The sequence below is a fragment of the Periplaneta americana genome, chromosome 1 (assembly GCF_040183065.1).
Source record: "Periplaneta americana isolate PAMFEO1 chromosome 1, P.americana_PAMFEO1_priV1, whole genome shotgun sequence".
Taxonomy (NCBI): Eukaryota; Metazoa; Arthropoda; class Insecta; order Blattodea; family Blattidae; genus Periplaneta; species Periplaneta americana.
The window spans coordinates 4,399,333-4,422,898 of NC_091117.1; the positions used below are offsets into that span (position 1 = coordinate 4,399,333).

General features: G+C 35.6%; 1 protein-coding gene across 1 annotated transcript; it reads right to left on the minus strand.

Annotated features, from left to right (window-relative positions):
• LOC138700101 (persulfide dioxygenase ETHE1, mitochondrial) lies at positions 1–21,697 on the minus strand. The gene is made up of 6 exons (XM_069826454.1): positions 21,412–21,697; positions 21,089–21,233; positions 19,241–19,426; positions 15,517–15,699; positions 3,027–3,143; positions 1–270 (listed from the first exon to the last, which is right to left on the minus strand). Exons 1-6 carry the CDS (start codon positions 21,577–21,579, stop codon positions 221–223), a joined length of 849 nt encoding a protein of 282 aa, XP_069682555.1. The 5' UTR covers positions 21,580–21,697; the 3' UTR covers positions 1–220.
• Between the last annotated feature and the right edge of the window lie 1,869 nt (positions 21,698–23,566).

Consider the following 23,566-nt stretch of genomic DNA (forward strand, 5'->3'; position numbering starts at 1 on the left):
TAATAAATTTTATAATATTCAAACACAACAATCTTACATAACAAAACATAAAATTCACAGTTTTTACTATTACAACATTCAAGCATATTTTTCTGCAGAAACAATAAAAAAATATATGCGCATTAAAAAAAAATCCTTACTCAAAGGAATCAGACTTGACAACGTTATCTTGTTATAAAATACTGATATTGCTACAGGTTGATCCAGCATGTGCTTCTGTTCATGCCACTTCATGTAGGCCGCACACCCTGTTGGCAGGTACGGCTCTATCTGTAATGCAGACAACGTTGACGCAATCAGAAAACAGGCAACCACCAAAATTATAGTCGTGAAATTTATGTTCCCTTTACCAATATTCTTTGAACACTGGACTATTAAGATAACTATTTTCGCATCTATCACAAATTTAGTGATTAGCAGAACCAGGATTTATACAGGGTGGAAGTGAAATAATCCTGCAGATTGAAAGGGGCATTAGAGTACACTTAACTGAATAGCAAACCTATATTACATTCTGTGATTAAATGCACGGTTAATTATAAAATTAAGCTGGAAGTTTCAGCAGTCCAGCAACATCACCGCTAACACACTGCTCTTTCTTCTCGTAATACAGATGTAAGAAGCCAACGAATACCAGGTCTGTCTCCCTAGATGGACTACCTTTCAGCTCCCTCTCTGGCTACAACGTTGCAATCTGATCAGATTGTTTAGTGGTTTGAAATTAGTGGTTTTTAAATTAAATTTACACGAAAACCATCCATACTATCGAAATACGCCAGAAAAATAAGTAATTCCTGATTAGTTTTCTATCGATATGGACAAAAATCACGATCCTACCTCGCAATAGTTACTGAATAAGAGAGTGTTAAAACATCTGGGAAGAAAACATTTTTTTTTTTGAGAAAACTGAATTTTTCACCAATAGGTATGATATTATACTTTTCTGTTACATACAACATGAGTTATTCGCTCTGAAAACCTGCAGAGTTATTTCACTTCCACCCTGTATATAAACTGTATGTTGCATGTAATTTTACAGAACGTTTAAATTATCGTGTCACAGAGTGGCTATATACTTTTACAGAGGATCCTATTTTTCGAATAAAGAAGGCAATGATTCTGGTGCAATATGTTTCCTTTCCCCTTGCCTTCTCCCCCCTCTTACAAAGGATTAAATTCAAGCACTACTAATTTTGATGATGGAATTTTGGCCATACTTTCAAGCTTACATGATCTCTTATATCGAATTGATAGATATCAGATTGAAAAGCTAACTGTCCTTGCTGTAGCAGTTGATGTGATACCAGAAAACTTCGGTATTCTACAGGGCGTCCGAGAAATCTCGCATCATTGGAGACATATGTAATGCTTAGTAGGTATTTTTTTTCGTTGCAAGGGAATCATGTTGATGCTGGAGATATTGAGATCATTTTACTCTAAGAATGTCAGAGTTGTCACAGAGAGCGGAGGTTGATGAATTCAACAGACGTCATTCTCTAAGTATAGCAATGCATGGTGACTCGATTGTCAAACAAATTCAAGACAACAGCAATTCTCCTCAAAATACGTGATTGGTTCTCAGCCAATAAATTAATATTAAATTGTAACAAAACTAACATAATTCAATTTAAATCCTGTCAAAATTCAACCTCGCAAATTTCAAGCCCAATAATTAACAACAGGTGCCTAACAGAAACAACAACAACCAAATTTCTTGGCTTACAAACCAATAATTTGTTAAACTGAAAAACTCATATTAAAGAAATTACCCCCAAACTAAATTCAGCTTGTTTTGCTATTAGATTTATGCAAGAGATAGTAAATATCAATACCTTAAAAAGAATATACTTTGCATACTTCCACTCGGTAATGAGTTCTGGAATAATATTCTGCGGAAATTCCACAGATTGTAACAGTATATTCCTACTACAAAAAAGAGTAATTAGAATAATACTAGGTGCCAAATCTAGGGAATTGTGTAGGACCATTTTTTAAAAAACTGCAAATAATGCCCATGGCTTGTCAGTATATCTTTTCATTAATAATCTTCCTCGTATGTAATCGTGAAAACTTTGTAACTAATTCAACAGTTCATAGCATAAATACACGTCAAAAAATGACTTTCACACTCCATCAGCAAGTCTATCGTGCTATCAAAAAGGAGTGCGTTATATGGCAGTAAAAATTTTTAATAGCCTGCCTATGATATAAAAATCAAACTCAAAACATAAGATTATTTAGGGCCAAATTAAACAAGTACCTAATTTCTCACGCCTTCTATTCTGTAGGTGAATTCATGACATTCAACAACGCTTCATGAATATTTCTGTCTTGTATTAAGTATTGATACTAAAACTTTGTGTTGTACTAGTAAACTATATTATAAAACTCTTCTATATATATTTCAACTAGACTGTGACTATAATTAAGAATTTTTGGAACAGATTTTTTGACATGTTCCATATTCTAGCTGTGAAGTGATTTTTTTTTTTTTTTAGTATGTTATTTTATGACGCTTTATCAACATCTTCGGTTATTTAGCGTCTGAATGAGATGAAAGTGATAATGCCGGTGAAGTGAATCCGGGGTCCAGCACCGAAAGTTACCCAGCATTTGCTCATATTGGGTTGAGGGAAAACCCCGGAAAAAACCTCAACCAGGTAACTTGCCCGGGGCACCTGGTTTCGCGGCCAGACGCGCTGACCGTTACTCCACAGGTGTGTGAAGTGATGTACAAATGCCATGGAATGTAAATAAATACAATACAATACCAATCACTAAACTCGGTACTCTCTCCTGTATAAGTGAATCCAGCCGTTTCCAGTATTCAGGATCAATAAGTGTATCTTCAATTTTACTCGTTAAAATAAGTTCAGGGACATCAAATCCAGAAAATGTGCTTTTCAATTTATCTAAAAGTGGTGTCAATAAATAATGTTTTAAATTTTTAAATCATCAGTCACACAGCTCTATCAAAATCAGCAGAAGTTACAGAAATATTCAGTGATTTAAAATCCTCAACTTACCAATCATCCTTGGGTAGGGTAGGTTGAGATTATCCATTATCTTGACAAACTCCTCTAATGGTTTCGTAAGGCGTGGATTGTAGTGCTTCTCCTCTCCAACTGTCGTGCTAGTCTGACCTGTGAATTATCAAAAACATAATAACAAACTTAGTTATGTTAACCAGAATTAAAAAAAAAAGGAGGAGGAACTTATCAGCATAAAAGAATACCTTCCATTTTGTATTTACCTTTATAAGAGAGAGACATCGAAATTTTTACAATACAGACGCAGTAGTCTTGAATCTATTCACTGTGTTATGAACTGTAGTCCTTTCATGTGCATCAATTCCAGGGAAACATTCTTGAAATTCTCTATGACACTGATCAAGTGATTGTGTTTTTTTTTTAAGGTAAAATTACGGAAAATGAAAATCATTTGCTCTGTATTAAGGAAGGACTATAGAGAAAATGAAATTCCATACATTTTTTTAGATACAGATTTCATTTTCAGTATAGGCCTACATAATATGTATCTTAGCAACCTAATGGAAATAATTGATGAACTAGTGGACTTACTCGTGTTAAATATGTAATATTTTTCCGGCTTACAGCTGTTTCAGTGCATCACGCACCATCATCAGAGCCTACTAGATCTCGGCGTCATCTCGAACTTCTCTGCCTGTTAGGAGGGTGTGTTGATCAATTTCAGTACACACACACTATTCGACTGCACAATCCAACACATTCCAACAATAAAACACACCCTCCTAACAGGCAGAGAAGTTCGAGATGACGCCGAGATCTAGTAGGCTCTGATGATGGTGCGTGATGCACTGAACAGCTGTAAGCCGGGAAGATATTTCATATTTAACACGAGTAAGTCCACTAGTTCATCAATTATTTATATTCAAGTGTTAAAAGTGGTGTACGCAAGATTCAAAATGTAGAACCTAATGGAGTTATCAAAATTTGGCTTTCTACTCATATAAATTTCATTAAATCTGTTGTTGTTTTCTAATGCCAGGCGTTTGACAATAAAGTCATTTGACCTCTTGCACTCCAATATTTTTCAAAGACATTATCATGGCCAGCCACTGAAGCACAGATTTTGAGGTGTTCCGAATCCATTTCTTGGTTTGAGTTGCACAATGGGCAGTTAGAGGACTGATATATTCCAATTCTATGCAGGTGTTTGGCCAAACAGTCATGGCCTGTTGCCAATCTAAATGCAGCTACAGACGATTTTCGTGGTAAATCGGGAATCAACTGTGGATTATGATGCAGAGAGTTCCATTTTTTCCCTTGGGATTGAGTTATCAAATTTTGTTTGTTGAAGTCTAACTATGTAGATTTAATAAAGCTTTTCACAGAGTAATTTCATTAAATCTAAATATTTTTATACAGCACGGTGCTATGTTAGGAAGAGAACTATGCATTCATTTTTTTTAATAATCCCAGATTACACAGAAAAATAATTTGTGAAATAACCACAATATTTTTGTTTTAATTTTTGTTTATGCCACATATAATTTTTGTTTCTTTTAAAGTTGAAGCATCAGAAAAAATGCATGCACGAAACTCTTAAGCGTGGTATAGTGAAAATATAGAAAAAAATTCAGATTCTTAGCTACAACATTGTAGCAGCCTTAGTGAATAAAATTGAATGAAGAGAAATGCACAAACTATTACAGAAGAGAAAAATGACTTTAAAGTTGACACTTCAAGAGCATGGACTTTTATGGACCTTCAATTATGACGTCATTAGGAGAGTTTCCAATCGTCTTATGCACTTGAAACTTTGAAAAATCGTAGAGGTATTAGGAATGATTAAAAAATGTCATATTTTCTTTATAGATCTCTCTTAAATCTCTGAACCATGACTCAGACAACAGACATAAACAAAGAAATGAAACTCAACACTGCACATAATATAGACAATCATCTTATCAGTGACTATGTGTGTCCTTGAATGGTAGTGAGCACAGCTATTTACTGCCGACTCTGGTCCCATATGCGAGTGTGGAAAGATAAAATGTATACACTGTATTTTATGAAGTATCTTAGTCTCAAATGTCTCCAGTCTTCATATACCGGTATTAGTCTTCTGCTGGAAGTATATTTCGGATATACAGGGTGATTCATGAGGAGTTACTGCCACTTACAAAGCATATTTCCAAAAACATTTTGAACAAAAGTGTCATATAAACACAGGTCTTATTCTCAATATTTTCAGAGTTACACTAATTTGAAGTTGTTTGTAAAATACCATTATTCTTTAGTTTTAAGGATAAAATAATATTACAGATAAAGAATGAACTATTCAGGAGTATCATTTCTTTAATTAGCTAGTATTCTCAAGCTAAAAATGTGTTGTGAATTCCATAGTTGCTTCATACAGAATTTTTTTTTCGATTATTGATTTGTTTTTTTTTTTTCTTTTTCTTTTCTAATCCACATTAAAATTGCAAGTTTGTTGTTTATGTTAGTTAATTAGTTAGGATACAATTAATTATAATACTTAATCACTCATTTAAAGTTTGTGTGACTGCAACCTGTGTATATTTTTGTATGCCTTTACTTTGTTTATAGTGTTTTTTTTCTCTCTCTCTTTCTCTCTTGTGTAGCTTTACTTTGTATATAGTGTAATTTTTTTTCTGTTTATTTCCATTATTGTATTTGTATTCCTGGTGTTGTGGAAGAGAAGGCCTGATGGCTTTAACTACACCAGAATAAATAAATAAATAAATAAATAAATAAATAAATAAATAATAAATTGACTCTACACTACAAAACGCACACACACAAGAAACAAGAGGCACCAAAGACCAACAACGACCAGTTACGAAGATGACCGAAAAATAGGTCGAAACATGTTAACAAGGTACATTAAGAATATTTAACACAAGAAAGTTATTATCATACATATTCCGAAGTGATACAGTGTTAAAAGTTGTGTAATCAAGATGTATAAATAAATACATAAATAAATAACTATCAAATTACATTTTTCTTACTCATTTATCACAAAAATTGTCACATAGCACGCCACTCTTATAAATTCTTCAAGACTGTACATTAGGATGCATAATTAAACTGTAAAGAATCAAGTTCCTAAAGTCGTATGATTTGTAACAATTTTTGTGATAAGTGCGTAAGAATGATGTAATTTTTAGTTAAAAATTGACATACAAAACCTGTACAAAGCAATTAATAACACATTTTTAGCTTCACAATACTAGCCAATTAAAGAAATGATACTTCTGAATAGTTCATTCTGTATTTGTAACATTCTTTTTCCCTTAAAACTAAAAAAAAAAAAAAGGTATTTTACAACCAACTTCAAATTACTGTAACTCTGAAAATATTGAGATTAGAACAAATGTTTATATGATATCTTTGGCTCAGAATGTCTTCAGAAATAAACTCCGTAAGTGGCGGTAAATCCTCGTGAATTACGCTGTATATCTTATCAAGAATGTGCGGAGATATGGTAGGATAAAAATATTGAAAGTATGGACATTCTGGTACACAGGTTTGTGAATGACAGCCTGATAAGAAGAAGACCGAAATTACTCATCTGTGTATTAAATTTTGTGGCATGTTTGAACTCACTTTGAGAAAATATGATGAAAAGTGAAATCTCCGAAACTATGGAAGTTTTCTAGGAACTTGTGGATTGTGTTCCTAATATCGACAACAAAAAAGAATCTTAACGATCCCTCTAAAATCATCTAAAATCAATTCTTTGGCTGCATGCAACATGTGTTGTTGTTGTTTTCTAATGCCAGGCGTTTGACAATAAAGTCATTTGACCTCTTGCACTCCAATATTTTTCAAAGATATTATCATGGTCAGCCACTGAAGCACAGATTTTGAGGTGTTCCGAATCCATTTCTTGGTTTGAGTTGCACAGTGGGCAGTTAGGGGACTGATATGGAGTGAAAATGGCAAGTTGTAGCCGATTTAAGTGAACACCATATTTTAACGTTTTGGTGGCTACTTCATCCACACACAACCCCCAGAATGTCTGGAGGACCACACCTGCTGTTGGTCGACGGGTCCATTGGACCTAGCTGGGAGATCTTGTTGATCACCAGCTTTCCCTCCTTAAGCCACTGGAGGACGATTTTAGTGCCATAGCAGGTCAGCACTAGGAACAGAAAAGTAGAAAGAGGGGGAAGGAAAGGGAAATGAACCCCTAGGCCTCGAATGCTCTAATACCATCGGGGTAGAAGAAAGTAAGAGTTCAGTCAGAGGACTGGATAGGAAAGGGTAAAGAGGGAATTAGGTATTGAATAGAGGAAAATTATACCAAATTCAGTCATTAACTCACCAAGCTGACCAGTGCTAATTGATGAGTAGCCCCTCCCTTTAGTTCAGCTTGTAAAATTATGCTTACTAACAGCTGCACCACGGGAAGGTAGGGATGGGACATTGGGTATTTGTCCAGGTTGGTTCCTTAAAGCCTTCAATGGGAAGAATTAATGGCTCTCCCCCCTGTATCTGACAGATACCCTTTTGCAGCCATGCTACACGTGTAACACAGAGCATTCATGAAGTCCCTATGTTCAATGCAATACATTACATGTTGTTGTTTGTTGTTTTCTAATGCCAGGCGTTTGACAATAAAGTCATTTGACCTCTTGCACTCCAATATTTTTCAAAGATATTATCATGGTCAGCCACTGAAGCACAGATTTTGAGGTGTTCCGAATCCATTTCTTGGTTTGAGTTACACAATGGGCAGTTAGGGGACTGATATATTCCAATTCTATGCAGGTGCTTGGCCAAACAATCATGGCCTGTTGCCAATCTAAATGGAGCTACAGACGATTTTCGTGGTAAATCGGGAATTAACTGTGGATTTTGATGCAGAGAGTTCCATTTTTTCCCTTGGGATTGAGTTATCAAATTTTGTTTGTTGAAGTCTAAGTATGTAGACTTAATAAATCTTTTCACAGAGTAATATGTAGATTTAGTAACAGGTCTGTAAATAGCAGTGCTGCCCTTCTTTGCTAAAGCATCCGCATTCTCGTTTCCCAGGATTCCACAATGGGATGGTATCCATTGGAATACAATTCTTTTATTGAGTGATATTAATTGAGAGAGCATTTTAGTTATTTCTGCTGTTTGAGATGAAGGTGTGTGTTTAGAGACGATTGATAGAATAGCTGCTTTGGAGTCTGACAATATAACTGCATTCCTAAATTTATTCAATTCAATATCCAATACAATGGCCAACACCTTCCTAGGACTTATGAATCCAAATATCTTGGAGTTATTTTCGATAGTAAGTTAACATGGAGCAACCATTTGAAATACATATCTGAAAAAGCTCGTAAAAGATTCTCCCTTCTAAAAAGACTAGCAGGAAAGAAATGGGGATGCTCTAGAAATACTTTGAACATTACATACAAAATGTTTATACAGCCAGTGCTGACATACTGCGGAGAAATTTTAATTACTTCACCTTTCATAAACGACATAGAATATGTTCAAAACCAAGCTCTCAGACTCATTACTGGTGGAATCAAAACAACTCCAATAGATTCTATGAGATTCCTCACTAATATTAACAGCATCAAAATGACAATACAAGAAAAAGCACTGATTCAATATGAAAAACTTATCAGATTACCAGGTAACAATTGGCATTCATACAGTCCTCTTTGTAGATTGAAAACTCAAAAAAGTTTCATATCCATTGTTCAAGAATTAAAACAGAAAATCAATATCCCGAATTTAAAAGGAAACTTACAAATTAAACCAAACCCTTTAACTCTATTAAATATAGATATAATCTAAATTTAACAGAAGAAATACTGAAATCAGAAGTAAACACTGAAATGCTGAAACAATTGTCTTTAGAGACAATTAATATTAGGTACCCTCCATAAAACTGGCTTCATTTATACACCGATGGATCCTTGATCTGCAGGGAACAAGGTGCCGGTGCAGGTGTTACGTGCTGTCTCTTCTCACTTTATAGATATCTTGGATATGGAACAACAAGTTTTGATGGTGAAATCATTGCAATACATTACATAAATATGTTTGAGTTGTGTGTATAAACTTGTCTATGTTTCTTGGAATGCTGATACGTTTACATGATTGGAAATGGAAACACGAAGCAATCAAAACCCAAGGCAGTTACTTCCTAAACCTACAGGCATGGGAAGGCAAACATAAATGTTTATCTAGGCTGTTCTACATCATATTTATTTTAGAATAACCAGATGTGGAGATGTTTACTGGCAAACATTCACAGAGCTGTCAGAAACAAATAAGACTGACAACAATGTGTCAGGACTAGTGGTGCTGTCACCCATCTCACACGATCATATTTCTTGAGGCGAAGTGCAGAATACAACATGGAATACATTATTATACGAATGATTAATGCATCATCAGGCACTGTTTTGTATCCTGGCATCTCGAAAGCAATGAGAAGTAGGACAGCAGCTCCTTTGACATTCATAATTACTTTCTTGCCTCTCTTTTCCAGTAAGATATAGTACATCTTAATTACACAACTTTTAACACTGTATCACTTCGGAATATGTACGATAAGACTTTCCTGCGTTAAATTTCAACGTACCTCTTTTACATGTTTCGACCTATTTATGGGTCATCTTCAGAACTGGTCGTTGTTGGTCTTGGCACCACTTGTTCTGTTTCCTGTGAGGGTGTGTTCCTGTGGTATAGTGTAGAGTCGAAGAGTGTGTGTGTTTTGAAGTTGAGTTGTGTGTTGAGAATTTCGTTGGGGTGTGTTTTCGTGTGTCTGTATATTTCATATTGTTGTAGTGTATTTAGTTTCTGGCTTTTTGGTTGGATGTGCAGTATTTCCATGTCTGTGTTGATGTCTCTGTAGGTGTGGTTAGCATTTGTGATGTGTTCTGCATATGTGGAGGTGTTTTGTAATTTTGTTATGGCTGTGATGTGTTCTTTGTAACGTGTTTGAAATGATCTGCCTGTCTGTCCTATGTAGAACACACAAACAACACAAACAAACAAATACAACCACACAGGCGTATACAAACTCAAATGTAACACCTGCAACAACTTCTACATAGGACAGACAGGCATATCATTTCAAACACTTTACAAAGAACACATCACAGCCATAACAAAATTACAAAACACCTCCACATATGCAGAACACATCACAAATGCTAACCACACCCACAGAGACATCAACACAGACATGGAAATACTACACATCCAACCAAAAAGCCAGAAACTAAACACACTAGAACAATATGAAATATACAGACACACAAAAACACACCCCAACGAAACTCTCAACACACAACTCAACTTCAAAACATACACACTCTTTGACTCTACACTATACCACAGGAACACACCCTCACAGGAAACAGAACAAGTGGCGCCAAGACCAACAACGACCAGTTCTGAAGATGACCCATAAATAGGTCGAAACATGTAAACGAAATTTAACACAGGAAAGTCTTACCATACATATTCCGAATAAGATATGGTCCTAAGTTGGTTTACTGGTTACAAAAGCCTCCAGACATGGTCAATGCAGTCTTATCTGAATTTTCTAGATTAGCAGATAGGCTGGATGACTAGCTGAAAAATGTTCACATTCTTTTCCAATATGGTTGGTTGAATGGTTGCTAGTGGCTATCTGGAATATCGATATTAATCATTTTCTCTCTAGCTTCCCAATACAAGCCTACTAAATTATTATTCTTCTGTTTATCACTATCAAGTTGACTGCACTTCAATATATGTTCTTTATTTTAACTTGCAATCTGATCTCTCCACAATGGTTAGTCATTTAGTTTAATTCTGAAGACATATTCTGTAAGGCAATCATGTCCAATCAATAATCGAACTGAGAAGCAAACGTCCTGATGGGGGCAGATAAAAAAGTTAATTTTATTTCTTCCACTATATTAATAATGTCAAATGAAGTGCTTATACAAATTTTGGCCACTTGACCGCAATTATGAGGGCCGTAAAAAAATAAGTTCGCCAGGGGCTGTTAACAGAAAAAAACACAATTTCATTGGACAAATTTATTGAAACAGACATAGCAATTGTTAAGCTATTTTTCAACATATTTTCCATCGGAATTGAGACATTTCTCATATCATGGGATCAACAGAGAGGGGTACAGACGCAGTCAAACTTTGGTTCCGATCTGAGGCGGCTGACTTCTACGATACAAAAATTGATCCAGGGTATGACAAATATCTCAATTCCAGTGGGGGATATGTTGACAAATAGCGCAACAATTGCTGTATCTATTTCAATAAATATTTTCATGCAATTGTGCTTTTTTCTATAAACGGCCCCAGGGAAAATCACTTTCTGGACGGCCTCGTAAATGCGGTCGAGTGGCCAAAATTTGTATAAGCACTTCTTTTCACATTACTAACATGGTGGAAGAAAAAAATTTAACTTTTTTATCTGCCCCCATCACAACGTTTGCTTGTGAGCTACATCTATTTTTTCTTGATTGCATCACAAGATGTCTGTGCCTACTTATATCTTCACATTGTTTTTCTTTCATTTTTTTTTAATTTTTTTTTCAATGTTTTGTGGCTATTGTCCTTAGAATATTTTAGAGTGTATCTGGTTCAATATATATATGCATCTGTTCTCCTAGTCCATTCCTGAAACTCACAGCGACTGTCTCTAAGTTCTCAGTTCGAAGTCGTCCTATTTCTTTCTATTGCACATATTTCACTTCCATATAGTATTACTGGGAACAACAGTGCCTTGACCTTTCTGATCTTTGTATACATACAAGTGTGCCAGTCACATTCAACTAAATTTCTCGGCCTAGTATTTGACGAACATTTGAATTGGAAATTACATTGTTCACACCTAATTCAGAAAATGAATATTGTCTGTTACTAAATTAGAAATCTGAGATCTGTTTGTGTCATAGTACCATACAGTCCTTCTATTATGCCGAAGTGTTTTTATTTTTATTTTAGTGGGTTATTTTACGACGCTTTATCAACAGCTTAGGTTATTTAGCGTCTGAATGAGATGAAGGTGATAATGCCGGAGAAATGAGTCCGGGGTCCAGCAGCAAAAGTTACCCAGCATTTGCTCATATTGGGTTGAGGGAAAACCCCGGAAAAAACCTCAACCAGGTAACTTGCCCCGACCGGGAATCGAACCCGGGCCACCTGGTTTCGCGGCCAGACGAGCTGACCGTTACTCCACAGGTGTGGACATTATGCCGAAGTAAAATCGAGATTATCATATGGCATATGCTTCTGGGGGTCAAGTCAGAAGATGAGTGATGTTTTTTATTGCTCAGATGCATGTTATCAGATGCATGGCAGGTATTGATAATCGTATACCATGTAGGGAATATTTTAAGAGTTTTAATATTTTAAAAGTCTATTTGATTTCTTTTGTACAGACTAAAATTTTTCCTTTGTCAGGAGAGAGTCAATTATAGGTTTATAAAATGAGACTTTACTGAAGCAAAAGCATTGGATAGAGATATCACTTGAAGAGGTCTTGGTTGCAAATATGTTGCCTGTTTTGCAATATTATCGACTTTCTCGTGTCCAGGAATGCCACAATGACTAGGTATCCAGACATGTTCAAACATTTTTACCAAGAGCCAGAACAGGTCACATTGTCACTCAATTGTACCTACACCGATTTCACATTTCTGATAATCCTACTTGTCTATGGTGTAACAATCTTGATGAAGATCTGGAACACATTCTTCTATACTGTCCATCCATAAACCACAAAAGAAGTAAATTAAAATCATCAGTACCAGTTGCAGAAGACACAGCCCTGCAGTATATATTGACTACACCCCAACTCTGGCTACTAGCAACAGGCATCTATAATGAACACTGATCAAAATACCCCTCATTTCTCGTGAAAAACAACAACTGAATAGACTACAGTGGACTATAGTGGACTTTATGTTGTCGGCAAACAGCTGGATACATTAAGAAGATTGATTGATTGATTAACATTTTATGCTTATGGAATTAATACATTCCAATAAGAGCCATTTTTATCGAAATAGTAATTTTCATTATTAAAACACACGTTTTAAAGATAATTTTAGTATTCCAGCAAAGTGATTATCAAGTTTCAACAAAATGTATATGATCTATGGCTTAAAAATAGATAATGCTTTGCCTAATCAAATTAAAAATATGAATGATTTAAGGTGTTTTAAAAGATACATCAAAAGAATTTTCCCAAATCTCTGTTCCTACAATTTAGATGAAATACGTATGGGTTTACATTTTCATTGAGGCTGCAAAACGGTATCTGTCGGATACAGGGGGGAGAGCCATTAATCCTTCCCATTGAAGGCTTTAAGGAACCAACCTGGACAAATACCCAATGCCCCATCCCTACCTTCCCGTGGTGCAGCTGTTAGTAAGCATAATTTTACAAGCTGAACTAAAGGGAGGGGCTACTCATCCATTAGCACTGGTCAGCTTGATGAGTTAATGACCGAATTTGGTATAACTTTTCTCTATTGAATACCTAATTCTCTCTCTACCCTTTCCTATCCAGTCCTCTGACTGAACTCTTACTTTCTTCGACCCCGACGGCATTAGAGCATTCGAGGCCTAGGGGTTCATTTCACTTTCCTTCCTACCCTTCCTACTTTTCTGTTCCTAGTGCTGACCTGCTATGGCACTAAAATCGTCCTCCAGTGGCTTAAGGAGGGAAAGCTGATGATCAACAAGATCTCCCGGCTAGGTCCAGTGGACCCTTCGACCAACAGCAGGTGTGGTCCTCCAGACATTCTGGGGGTTGTGTGTGAATGAACGTTAAAATACGGTGTTCACTTAAATTGGCTACAACTTGCCATTTTCACTAAGTACCATTAAGGTAAAATTATCCAGAGGTAAAATAGTTCCCCAATCGGATCTCCAGGTGTGGACTACTTTAATGGTACAGAATCAACTAAACATCTTACAATGGAATGCTGGCGGTATAACTCTGAAAAATATTGGAGTGCAAGAGGTCAAATGACTTAATTGTTAAATGCCTGGCATTAGAAAACAACAACAATATTTTCATTGTGATTTTATCTATTTTAATTATTGTTTTCTGTTTTAATTATTACTGTTTTGCTTTCTTTCGTTGACGAGTTGTATGGTTTTTAACTCTCTTATATGTAGACAAATGAATAAGGAAATAAATAAATGAATGAATGAATAAATAAATACCAGAGTCTTTCGTAACATTCTTCAATTTTGCCGTAGTTGTTTTGCCCAGCAAGGGCTTTTTTAGTACGGAAACTTGGAAAAAAAAAAAGATCATCCTCTAGTGGAATCGTGCACGCTGTGGCATTACTGAGAACCAAGTTGTGGACTCTCTCGCAAAGAAAGTTACCACAGTGCTTTGCTTTAGAGGTACAGAACTAACTTACCATACCACAAAGTCAAATTATACATATAAAAAAAGATAAACGCAGCTGTATCCAAATATTTTTGCACATGCAGTAAAAACAAGCCTTCAGAGACCCTCTACACCAACTCAAACGCCATCCCTGATGAACCAGGAGAGATGCAGTAGCAGTCTTTCGAATGTAGACTGGGTACGATTGTTTGGCAGCAAGCACATCTGCATAGACTAGATTCCACCCATTGCATCTTATGCAACGAATTATCCACAACTATGAGACAGGACCATCTCTTTCAGTGCAAGGAATTCATGAATGTGCCTCCCATCAGACAGGTATAACAGAATTATATTGAAAAGCCTCATGACGAATGTTAACTCAAAGGGTTTCAATTCGAACACTGGCACAAAGAATACCACTTGAATACTTGATATTATGAAATTGTTTATGCTCGACCATGCCGAAATGTAGTAATTATACACCTGGTAGGAGCCCTTTAATGGACCTCATTAAACTACACCTATTCATTAAAGTTCAGGTGTTCCACCAATCAGAAAACACCATTGTAGCAATATGAAAGCACAAGTATAGATTATTCTCGCAATCGAAAGACAACTATCAAATCATCACGGAGGCTGGAAATCCAATACTGTCGCAGAAGGTTATGTTCTGTTACTATAATAATTAGCGTTAATTGTAAATAATATTCAAATAAATTCAATTTGTCATCTCGTTTTTCAATGTCTACATCAATTTCAAGGTTATATCAAGATTAATGTTTATTTTACTCTCTAGATTACATCAAGGTCAATGACATTTTGTTTCTCGGAAAAAATCAATACTTTCGCATCTGCGCACATCTCACAATTTACGAGGTATTGCACAAGGTCAGTTCCGCTCCCCAGTCAGATAAGAATAACATTTTTATGAATAATTTCAAGTCAGAAATATGGTCGAGCATAAAAAGTCGTATGAAACTTGCCTATAATGGTAATTAAGACGCTCTTATGAAAATTATGACTCGCTTGCGCTCATTTCATAAACATACTCGGGTCTTAATTACTGCCATTATAGGCTCGTTGCATAATGTACTATTTACTGTTAGAACCGAAAAGAAAGTTTGCTGACCTTTGTAATCATGGGCCGGGTAGAGCTTGAAGTTATCAGGAAGTGAGAATATCCTGTTGTGAACGGAGTCAAACAGGGTCTTGGGGTTCCCCTCCTGAAAGTCTGTCCGACCACAACCCCTGATCAGCAACGTGTCTCCTGTGAAGGCCAGTCCTTGCTCGTGGATTACGTACGTCACACAACCTGTGGGTAAAATACACAATTGTCAATTACTACATAACCCTTTTCTCTTTTGGTAAAGAATATTTAACAAAAGATTAAATATATTTCAAATTATTTTAATTCCAATCAGAGAACATTAACAAATAAAACAAGAAAATAGATGACACTGAAATTTTACAAAACTATGTCCAATGAATCAAGGATAATTTCTGAAAGAGATTACAGAAGAATCCAAACAACGAACTTAGAAATCTACAGTGGCGTAGCATGAAATTTTGAGCAGGGGAAGCTAACTCAAATTGTCTTCCATGTGCATATGAGATAACATATGGAAAAATATAGTCTTAAAATAAATAGTAGCCAATGTCAAGTCAGCAGTCCGAAGATCGATTGGAACCTCGTAAGTAACACTAATAAGGCATCACCTCAAATGGTACGTAGTAAAATATGAGTTCAAGGTTTACACATATCTCTAACAAATAGACACGTATACGTATAATTTAACACTAGCTAACTCTCTGTCATATTTAGAGAAATCACAATATTAACGGTCAATAAATACAGTACTAGTGATTACGTAAGTGTGCATCTGTCTTGGTTGTGTCCTTCATTGACAGCAAGGGAGTCGGTCGTTTCTTTTTTAAATCACTCTTTTATTCATAAGTCAGTCTTAATGATGGAATTGTCCTAAAAATTCAAGTAAATCAGTGTCAGCAACAGTTATTTCACTCATTATTTATTATATCAGCCATAATGCACACTAACACTTCAACTAAACACAACTCACGAAAGGGATAACTCGAAAACTAAATTATTTTCAATGTTAAAGCTAGCTTCTTGCGAGCCTTTCGACCAGGGTAGTTTAGTTAGAAAGAGATGGAAAATCTGCGGGGTGGGTTACACAGAAGAATGAGGGGATTGGAAGCTGGTGTGTGCAGGCTTCTTGTTTACTGCTGCATCACAAATCATCCTGAGCTGCCGCATCACAATACTTAACACGTAAATATAAATTGTATTACTTACTTACTGGCTTTTAAGGAACCCGCAGGTTCATTGCCGCCCTCACATAAGCCCGCCATTGGTCCCTATCCTGAGCAAGATTAATCCATTCTCTATCATCATATCCCACCTCCCTCAAATCCATTTTAATATTATCTTCCCATCTACGTTTCGGCCTCCCTAAAGATCTTTTTCCCTCCGGCCTCCCAACTAACACTCTATATGCATTTCTGGATTCGCCCATACGTGCTACATGTCCTGCTCATCTCAAACGTCTGGATTTAATGTTCCTAATTATGTCAGGTGAAGAATACAATGCGTGCAGTTCTGTGTTGTGTAACTTTCTCCATTCTCCTGTAACTTCATCCCTCTTAGCCCCAAATATTTTCCTAAGCACTTATTCTCAAACACCCTTAACCTATGTTCCTCTCTCAAAGTGAGAGTCCAAGTTTCACAACCATACAGAACAACCAGTAATATAACTGTTTTATAAATTTCCGAGGCTTATTTGAAGGATTCGTAACAAGCTGTTTTTTACGGTGATGGGTTGTTAGCCCTTCGTCCAACCCCCAAGCTGGAGGACCACCCCTCATCGGCTGTCCGCGACTGCTTATTCAATATATTCACAGCTACCCTCCATATCTGGAGGCCTTCTCCTCGATCCGCAACCTGAGGACGCGCCTTGCCTTGGTGATAGGGACCCACAATACATGGAATAATTGTATTAAAATTAATAAATAATTTTGTTCATAAACTGCAGGTTTGTTATGAAATTATTATTAACTGGGGAAGCTAAGCTTTTTAGTTTACATTGACGGTACACCATTGGAAATCTAAACCAGTTTCTGAAACTAAGTCATAATCTGTTGTAATCTCTGCTCCAGGTTTATAAAACTGATATCTTCTGAGACTTCATGACTCACAATCATAGACTGCGGTACATGTCAAGTGTTCTCTTCTTCTAGCTCTCCAAGTCTATACTTGAGATTTTTGTTATCAACAATCACATCCTACGCCTATTTTTCTAAGGGTCCAATGATACATCAGAAAGCCCATCACTAGAGAGCGGATTCCTATGTAATTAAATATTATTTTTGCGTGTGATAAAACACAATTAACAAAGTTAAACATTCCGAACATGAAAGTTTAAAACCCGAATTTTATTTCACATAAAAACACATATTACCCAAAAAAAAATATGTACATACATATTTTCAGGAAATTTATTATAAATACATAAATCTTGGACATTTTTTACTTAAATAATTTTTTACAAGAACTTTTAAATATTTTAAAACTAAATCAATTATATCACTCAGAAGTATGTTATCTTTTTTTAAGAATTCTTGGTTGCTTCGTGTTTCTAAGCGCTGTGTGGTGTATCCATTTTCGTAATAGCATCGCCTCACATTCTGAGAACTGCTAGGCAGCATATCAGTGTTATTATTAGAGAATAAATTAACATGGACAAGGAGGAGAGATCTTGCAACACATAATTAGGAATGTTTATTGTTGCTGAAGATGATTTCATTCCACGCTTTGTTTGTGAAACACAACAGATAAGAGCTCGGGTATGAACATTATTTAATTTAAACAAATCTCTCGCCTCTAGCTCATGTCTATCAAGTAAGGCAATATATCTTGTTGTGATTCCCTGTTATTGGGCTTCGTCAATCGATATCCTTCAAGATATACTGAAAGATGGTTGTGTAAAAAACGATTTGGCTTTCCTATTAGCAAATCTAAGCTTTTTGTGTGACACCATAAAAAACCGGAAACATCCAAAAACCTGTTGTCTGAAACAGGGAGGTGCGTGCCGTGGAAATTAAACTAGACTCGCTACCAGGTTCAGAAGTACAAGTACTAAGGGACAAATTCCAGAATGTGTTTGGGAAAAACAGTGAATGTAAAAAAATGTGTAAAGTTGCTCAAGTATTGGAGGGTGTGCCTGTAGGTGAAATTGACGGTGTTTGTGTTTGTGACATTCCTCTCTTTAAATATGCACGTCTGACGTCCTGTGATGCGGAAAGATCGTTTTCACAGTATAAGTCGTTGTTCAGAGATAATCGGCATGCATTTGTGATGGAGAATTTGGAGATGATCTTTGTTGTTCACTGCAATTCTCGGCCAACTACTAGCACTCAAGTGTGATTGGTGAGTACCTAGTAACATTTTTTTTTTCAAGCTAAGCAAGATATTTTGTCATATTTAAAAAAAAAAAAATTTTTTTTCATTTCTAGCAAATATTTTCGTACTTTTTAGCACATAGAAAATAAATATATTAAAATTTTTAGCACATAAAAATCCGCTCCCTACTCATCACATTTCCTTTTGGTGTTTTTTTTATATTCAGAGGAACTTGAATGACATTTTCTTCTATATTAATTAGTGGAGCAAATATAACAAAACAGTGAAAACCTTAAGGTGCGTGTTCCAAATCACCATCCAGTAGACTGGAGATAAGAGGAAGGCGAAAAAGACAGAAGATTGGAGAGTGCTGGGTTTGCAGTGAAGGACCTGCCATCGGGCAGAAAACTACCTATGAATGAACTGCATATCATACCGTTTGTGTGTCCCGGTGTAGCTCGCACTTCCAGTTTGTGGCGCCCGAACTCCACGGCTTGCCCGTCATTGACGTACACGTCAGCCTGTGCCCCGCTGCACTTGGATATCAGACTCTTGGAGCCAGGCAGCAACTTCTTGAGAAGCCCAGTGCCCGTCACGTGGTCCGCATGCATGTGTGTGTTCACTGGAAATACATACACTGTGTTAAGTACTACAGTACTGCGAGCCACATAGTAAAATGACAACATGAGCTGAAAATGTAAAGTACACCTCGAGGACATTCATTATAGTAATCCAGTCCAGCTACTCATTCTCCCACTTACTTACTGGCTTTTAAGGAACCCAAGGTTCATTGCCGCCCTCACATAAGCCCGTCATCAGTCCCTATCCTGAGCAAGATTACTCCAGTCCCTATCATCATATCCCACCTCCCTCAAATCCATTTTAATATTATCCTCACAGCTATGTCTCGGCATCCCCAAAGGTCTATTCCCCTCCAGTCTCCCAACTAACACTCTATATGCATTTCTGGATTCGCCCATATGTGCTACATGCCCTGCCCATCTCAAACATCTGGATTTAATATTTCTAATTATGTCAGGTGAAGAATACAATGCGTGCAGTTCTGTGTTGTGTAACTTTCTCCATTCTCCTGTAGCTTCATCCCTCTTAGCCCCAAATATTTTTCTAAGAATCTTATTCTCAAACACTCTTAATCTCTGTTCCTCTCTCAAAGTGAGAGTCCACGTTTCACAACTATGCAGATCAACCGGTAGTATATGGGTATACCAAAACCAAAAATAATGTTAAATTCAGTATCATAGTTATAGGATCAGATCATGTAAAATTATAGACACTTCATGTGTTAAAAATATGCACTTCATACTGTAGAACAGGCCTACTGCATATAATTGTATATTCTTACTTTATATGAAATTTTTAATCAAGTCTACATAGCAAGAGCTTTTAACGAATGAACAAAACTTAGAATTTTATGGAAATTAATCCTTTTCATAATGCACAAATAAAAATAATGTAATTAGTTACAAACATTTGAATAAGCAGACACCATTAAACACAATCCAAGATGAAGAAACTATTTGAAAATAATTTGCTGAGTTTTCATCTATTTGTGGTTGTGGTGTGTTGTTCTCTTTTAACATAAGTTTTCGTATTTTTATTGTTTCACGTAAATGTATGTTATGAGTGTATACATTGGTGATGTCAAACGATACTAGTGTTGAATTGTAGGGTATGTGTTTGTCCTTGATGTGGTTGACTAGGTCTGTGTTGCTCTTGACTGCAGTGTGATGGTGAATTGTATGTTGTTTTTGATGATATTTTCCATGCATTTAGTTAGCTTGTATGCTGGTGCAGACATGTAATTAACTAGGAGTATTGATTGATATATTAGGCTTGTGTATTTTAGACTGAGCATTCAGTTGCGGAGCTTCTGATTTAATTTGTTTCAACTATGTTTTTTTAACTTAAAACTGAAAAAAAGTCTAACTCCTGCTTGGTCATTGGTGTGAATTGTTATTAACAATACCTTGTTTACTTCAATAAATGCAATTTAAAAATTAATTAAAAGTATTTAAGACTGAAGTAAAAAAGATATTGAGATAAAAAATCTGATTTAAATAAAAAGTCACTGATTTTGATTTTAATTGACAAAAGCATGATTTTTTTTCCATCCTGGGTAGTGGGCTAATTGCACACCTAGAAATTTAAAGTTTATGTTATTTTTTTAGGAGGGGGGGCAGGAAAAACACAAAAATCTAAATTCTCTAGGTATAAAAAATAAGCTTAGAAATTATTCTGCAATGAATAGTTAGTGTTTACTTACTTGCATATTTCAAATTTAATCCCAAGTCCTTGATGAGCTGGGCATCTCTTTCTGCAAGTTCCAATACAGGATCAATTATAACAGCTTCTTTGCTAGTGATATCTGCCAAAAGGTATGTGTAAGTGCTACTTTCCTTGTCAAAAAGCTGAAAAGAATAAAATTTATATCAACTAAATACTTGTGACAAATAAATTCCTTATGTCTAAAGTCTGGGAACTGCGTAACAGTCAATGTCACAACTGTCATTGCCACTTATTGTACATATTAGTTAAATTCTAATTTAAATTAAAATTATAGCCTATACAAAAAGATAATGTATGTACCTGACGGAAAAAGAAGTCTGGTGACTGTGGAACACACTCGGGCAACATAATGCAATGGTGATATCTGAAATTATTCACACTAGAGTTCACGTAGCACTTCAACACTTCTTTAACGTGACAAGAATTCAAGCTTCCCCTGAGGGCTCTAACCAAGGTCGTGGAATACATTGTAGCTATTAACCTGTCTTCTCAATTTATACTAGGTTATATGACGACACTAACCACTTCAGTTTCGATGTCAGAATGATAGGGATGACGAAGATTCGTTGTGTTGCAGGATGTCTATGAGTTGCACATTTTATTGTCTATTTCGTAAGTTATTTACATAAAAGATTACGTTACCACGCCCCCCTCTAGTCTCTCCGCCAGTCATGATATGTATAGTCAATAGCGAACAATCCATGATTCGCAGTCGCACGGATGCTGCGGTCTGCAGTGACTGGTGAAATTGTATTATTGATGCAGGATGACCAACAACGAGAAATAAAAGGCGCGGAATTTGAATGTACCAAAGCATGCTTCCTGAAAATCAGGAGGCATTGAAACAAACGCACGAAGATAAATTGTTATGAAAGTACAGGTGGGAGATCTTTAAGGTGCATCTACACGGTTCAACATTTCTTTCAACTTTAAGAATTCAAGCAATGCATGCAAGATTGATATTTAATATTAATTAATATTTATTTATTTCTTCCTGTAACCACTACAGGTTGCCATTGACAAAGTGTACCATCTATACTAATAATAAATCTGTAGCCAAAATTTTTCTGGTAATTTTCGATTTTCCAAAAATAATTGGTGTTAACATGTATAATTAACCATCCTGAAACCGAAAATCGCTTTTTTGAAATTTTTGTTTGTATGGCTGAACCGATTTATATGAAAATTGGAATATAAATTAAGTTCGTTGTAACTTAGATTTTAGGCTATATGGCATTCAAAATACTTTATTTAAAAGGGGGGTTATAAGACGGCCTGAATTAAATAAATCGAAATATCTCGCTTATTATTGATTTTTGTGAAAAAATGTTGCATAACAAAAGTTTCTTTAAAACTGATTTCCGATAAGTTTTACTCTTTACAAAATTTTGATAGGACTGATATTTAATGAGATAAATGAGTTTTAAAATTAAAATAACTGCCATCTAAGGCCGTGTAATGAAATGATGACTTCGTCTATAAGGGGCCTTGGACAGCAACAATCGAAAGCTATGAAAGATAGCCTACAGAGAATGTTTCTATGTTTGTATGAAGTAATATCAGAAGCTAAATTAACCGATTTGTATAATTAATTAATTATTATTTCACCATTCGAAAATGTAGTTTCTCTAGATGGACATAATGCTATAATGTTATTACAGTAACGTCTGAGTAAATCGAGGACAGGTAAGATTAAAATAGCTTCTTATGCACAGAAAATTTGATAGGCTATTTTGTACATTCGTTTTCTGTATTTCTTAAAATAATATTTATGTACACTCATTTTAATCTCAGAGAATTAACGAACAACGAGAGTGTATTGATTTTGTATGCAGTAATAGTACGTTAGCTTAGCAATCCATTATTTTATAATTCAAATTTTAACTATGCTCAATTGAATCGTGTTAAAATACATAAAATATATATGCAATAAATGCAATGCAAAAAAATTGGGTAATGAGCGAAGCAGATTATCTTGCGCTGTTGTAAAAGTTGTTCCCTGGATCAAACGTCCTATTTTAATTATGTAATTACTTTATATTTATTTCTAACAGGTGCAGCGGAGCGCACGGGTACGGCTAGTGATACAATAAATAGAGTAAATGCCTTGAGGCTTAGTGATACATTGTTGTTAGAGTGAAAAATAACAATTTGAATTATATTGAAACACATGATATTAAACGAAGTAACGTCAAGGAGATGCGAATTAGTCATGGTCCATATGTATGATGCCTGAAAATAGCTATTGAGCCTTTGAGTGCTGCAATTGTTAGATCTCTTAAAATATATTTATGCAGACCAAAAGATTTACAGAAGTCAACTAGGAACCGGGGTATGGTCCCACGGGCTCCTATCATTAGTCCCGTAATGACGATGGATTCCAGATGGTATTTGTCCTTATAAAAACTGATGGAAGGTTCATATATATTCCTTTTTTCCTCGTGTACTTCTTTTG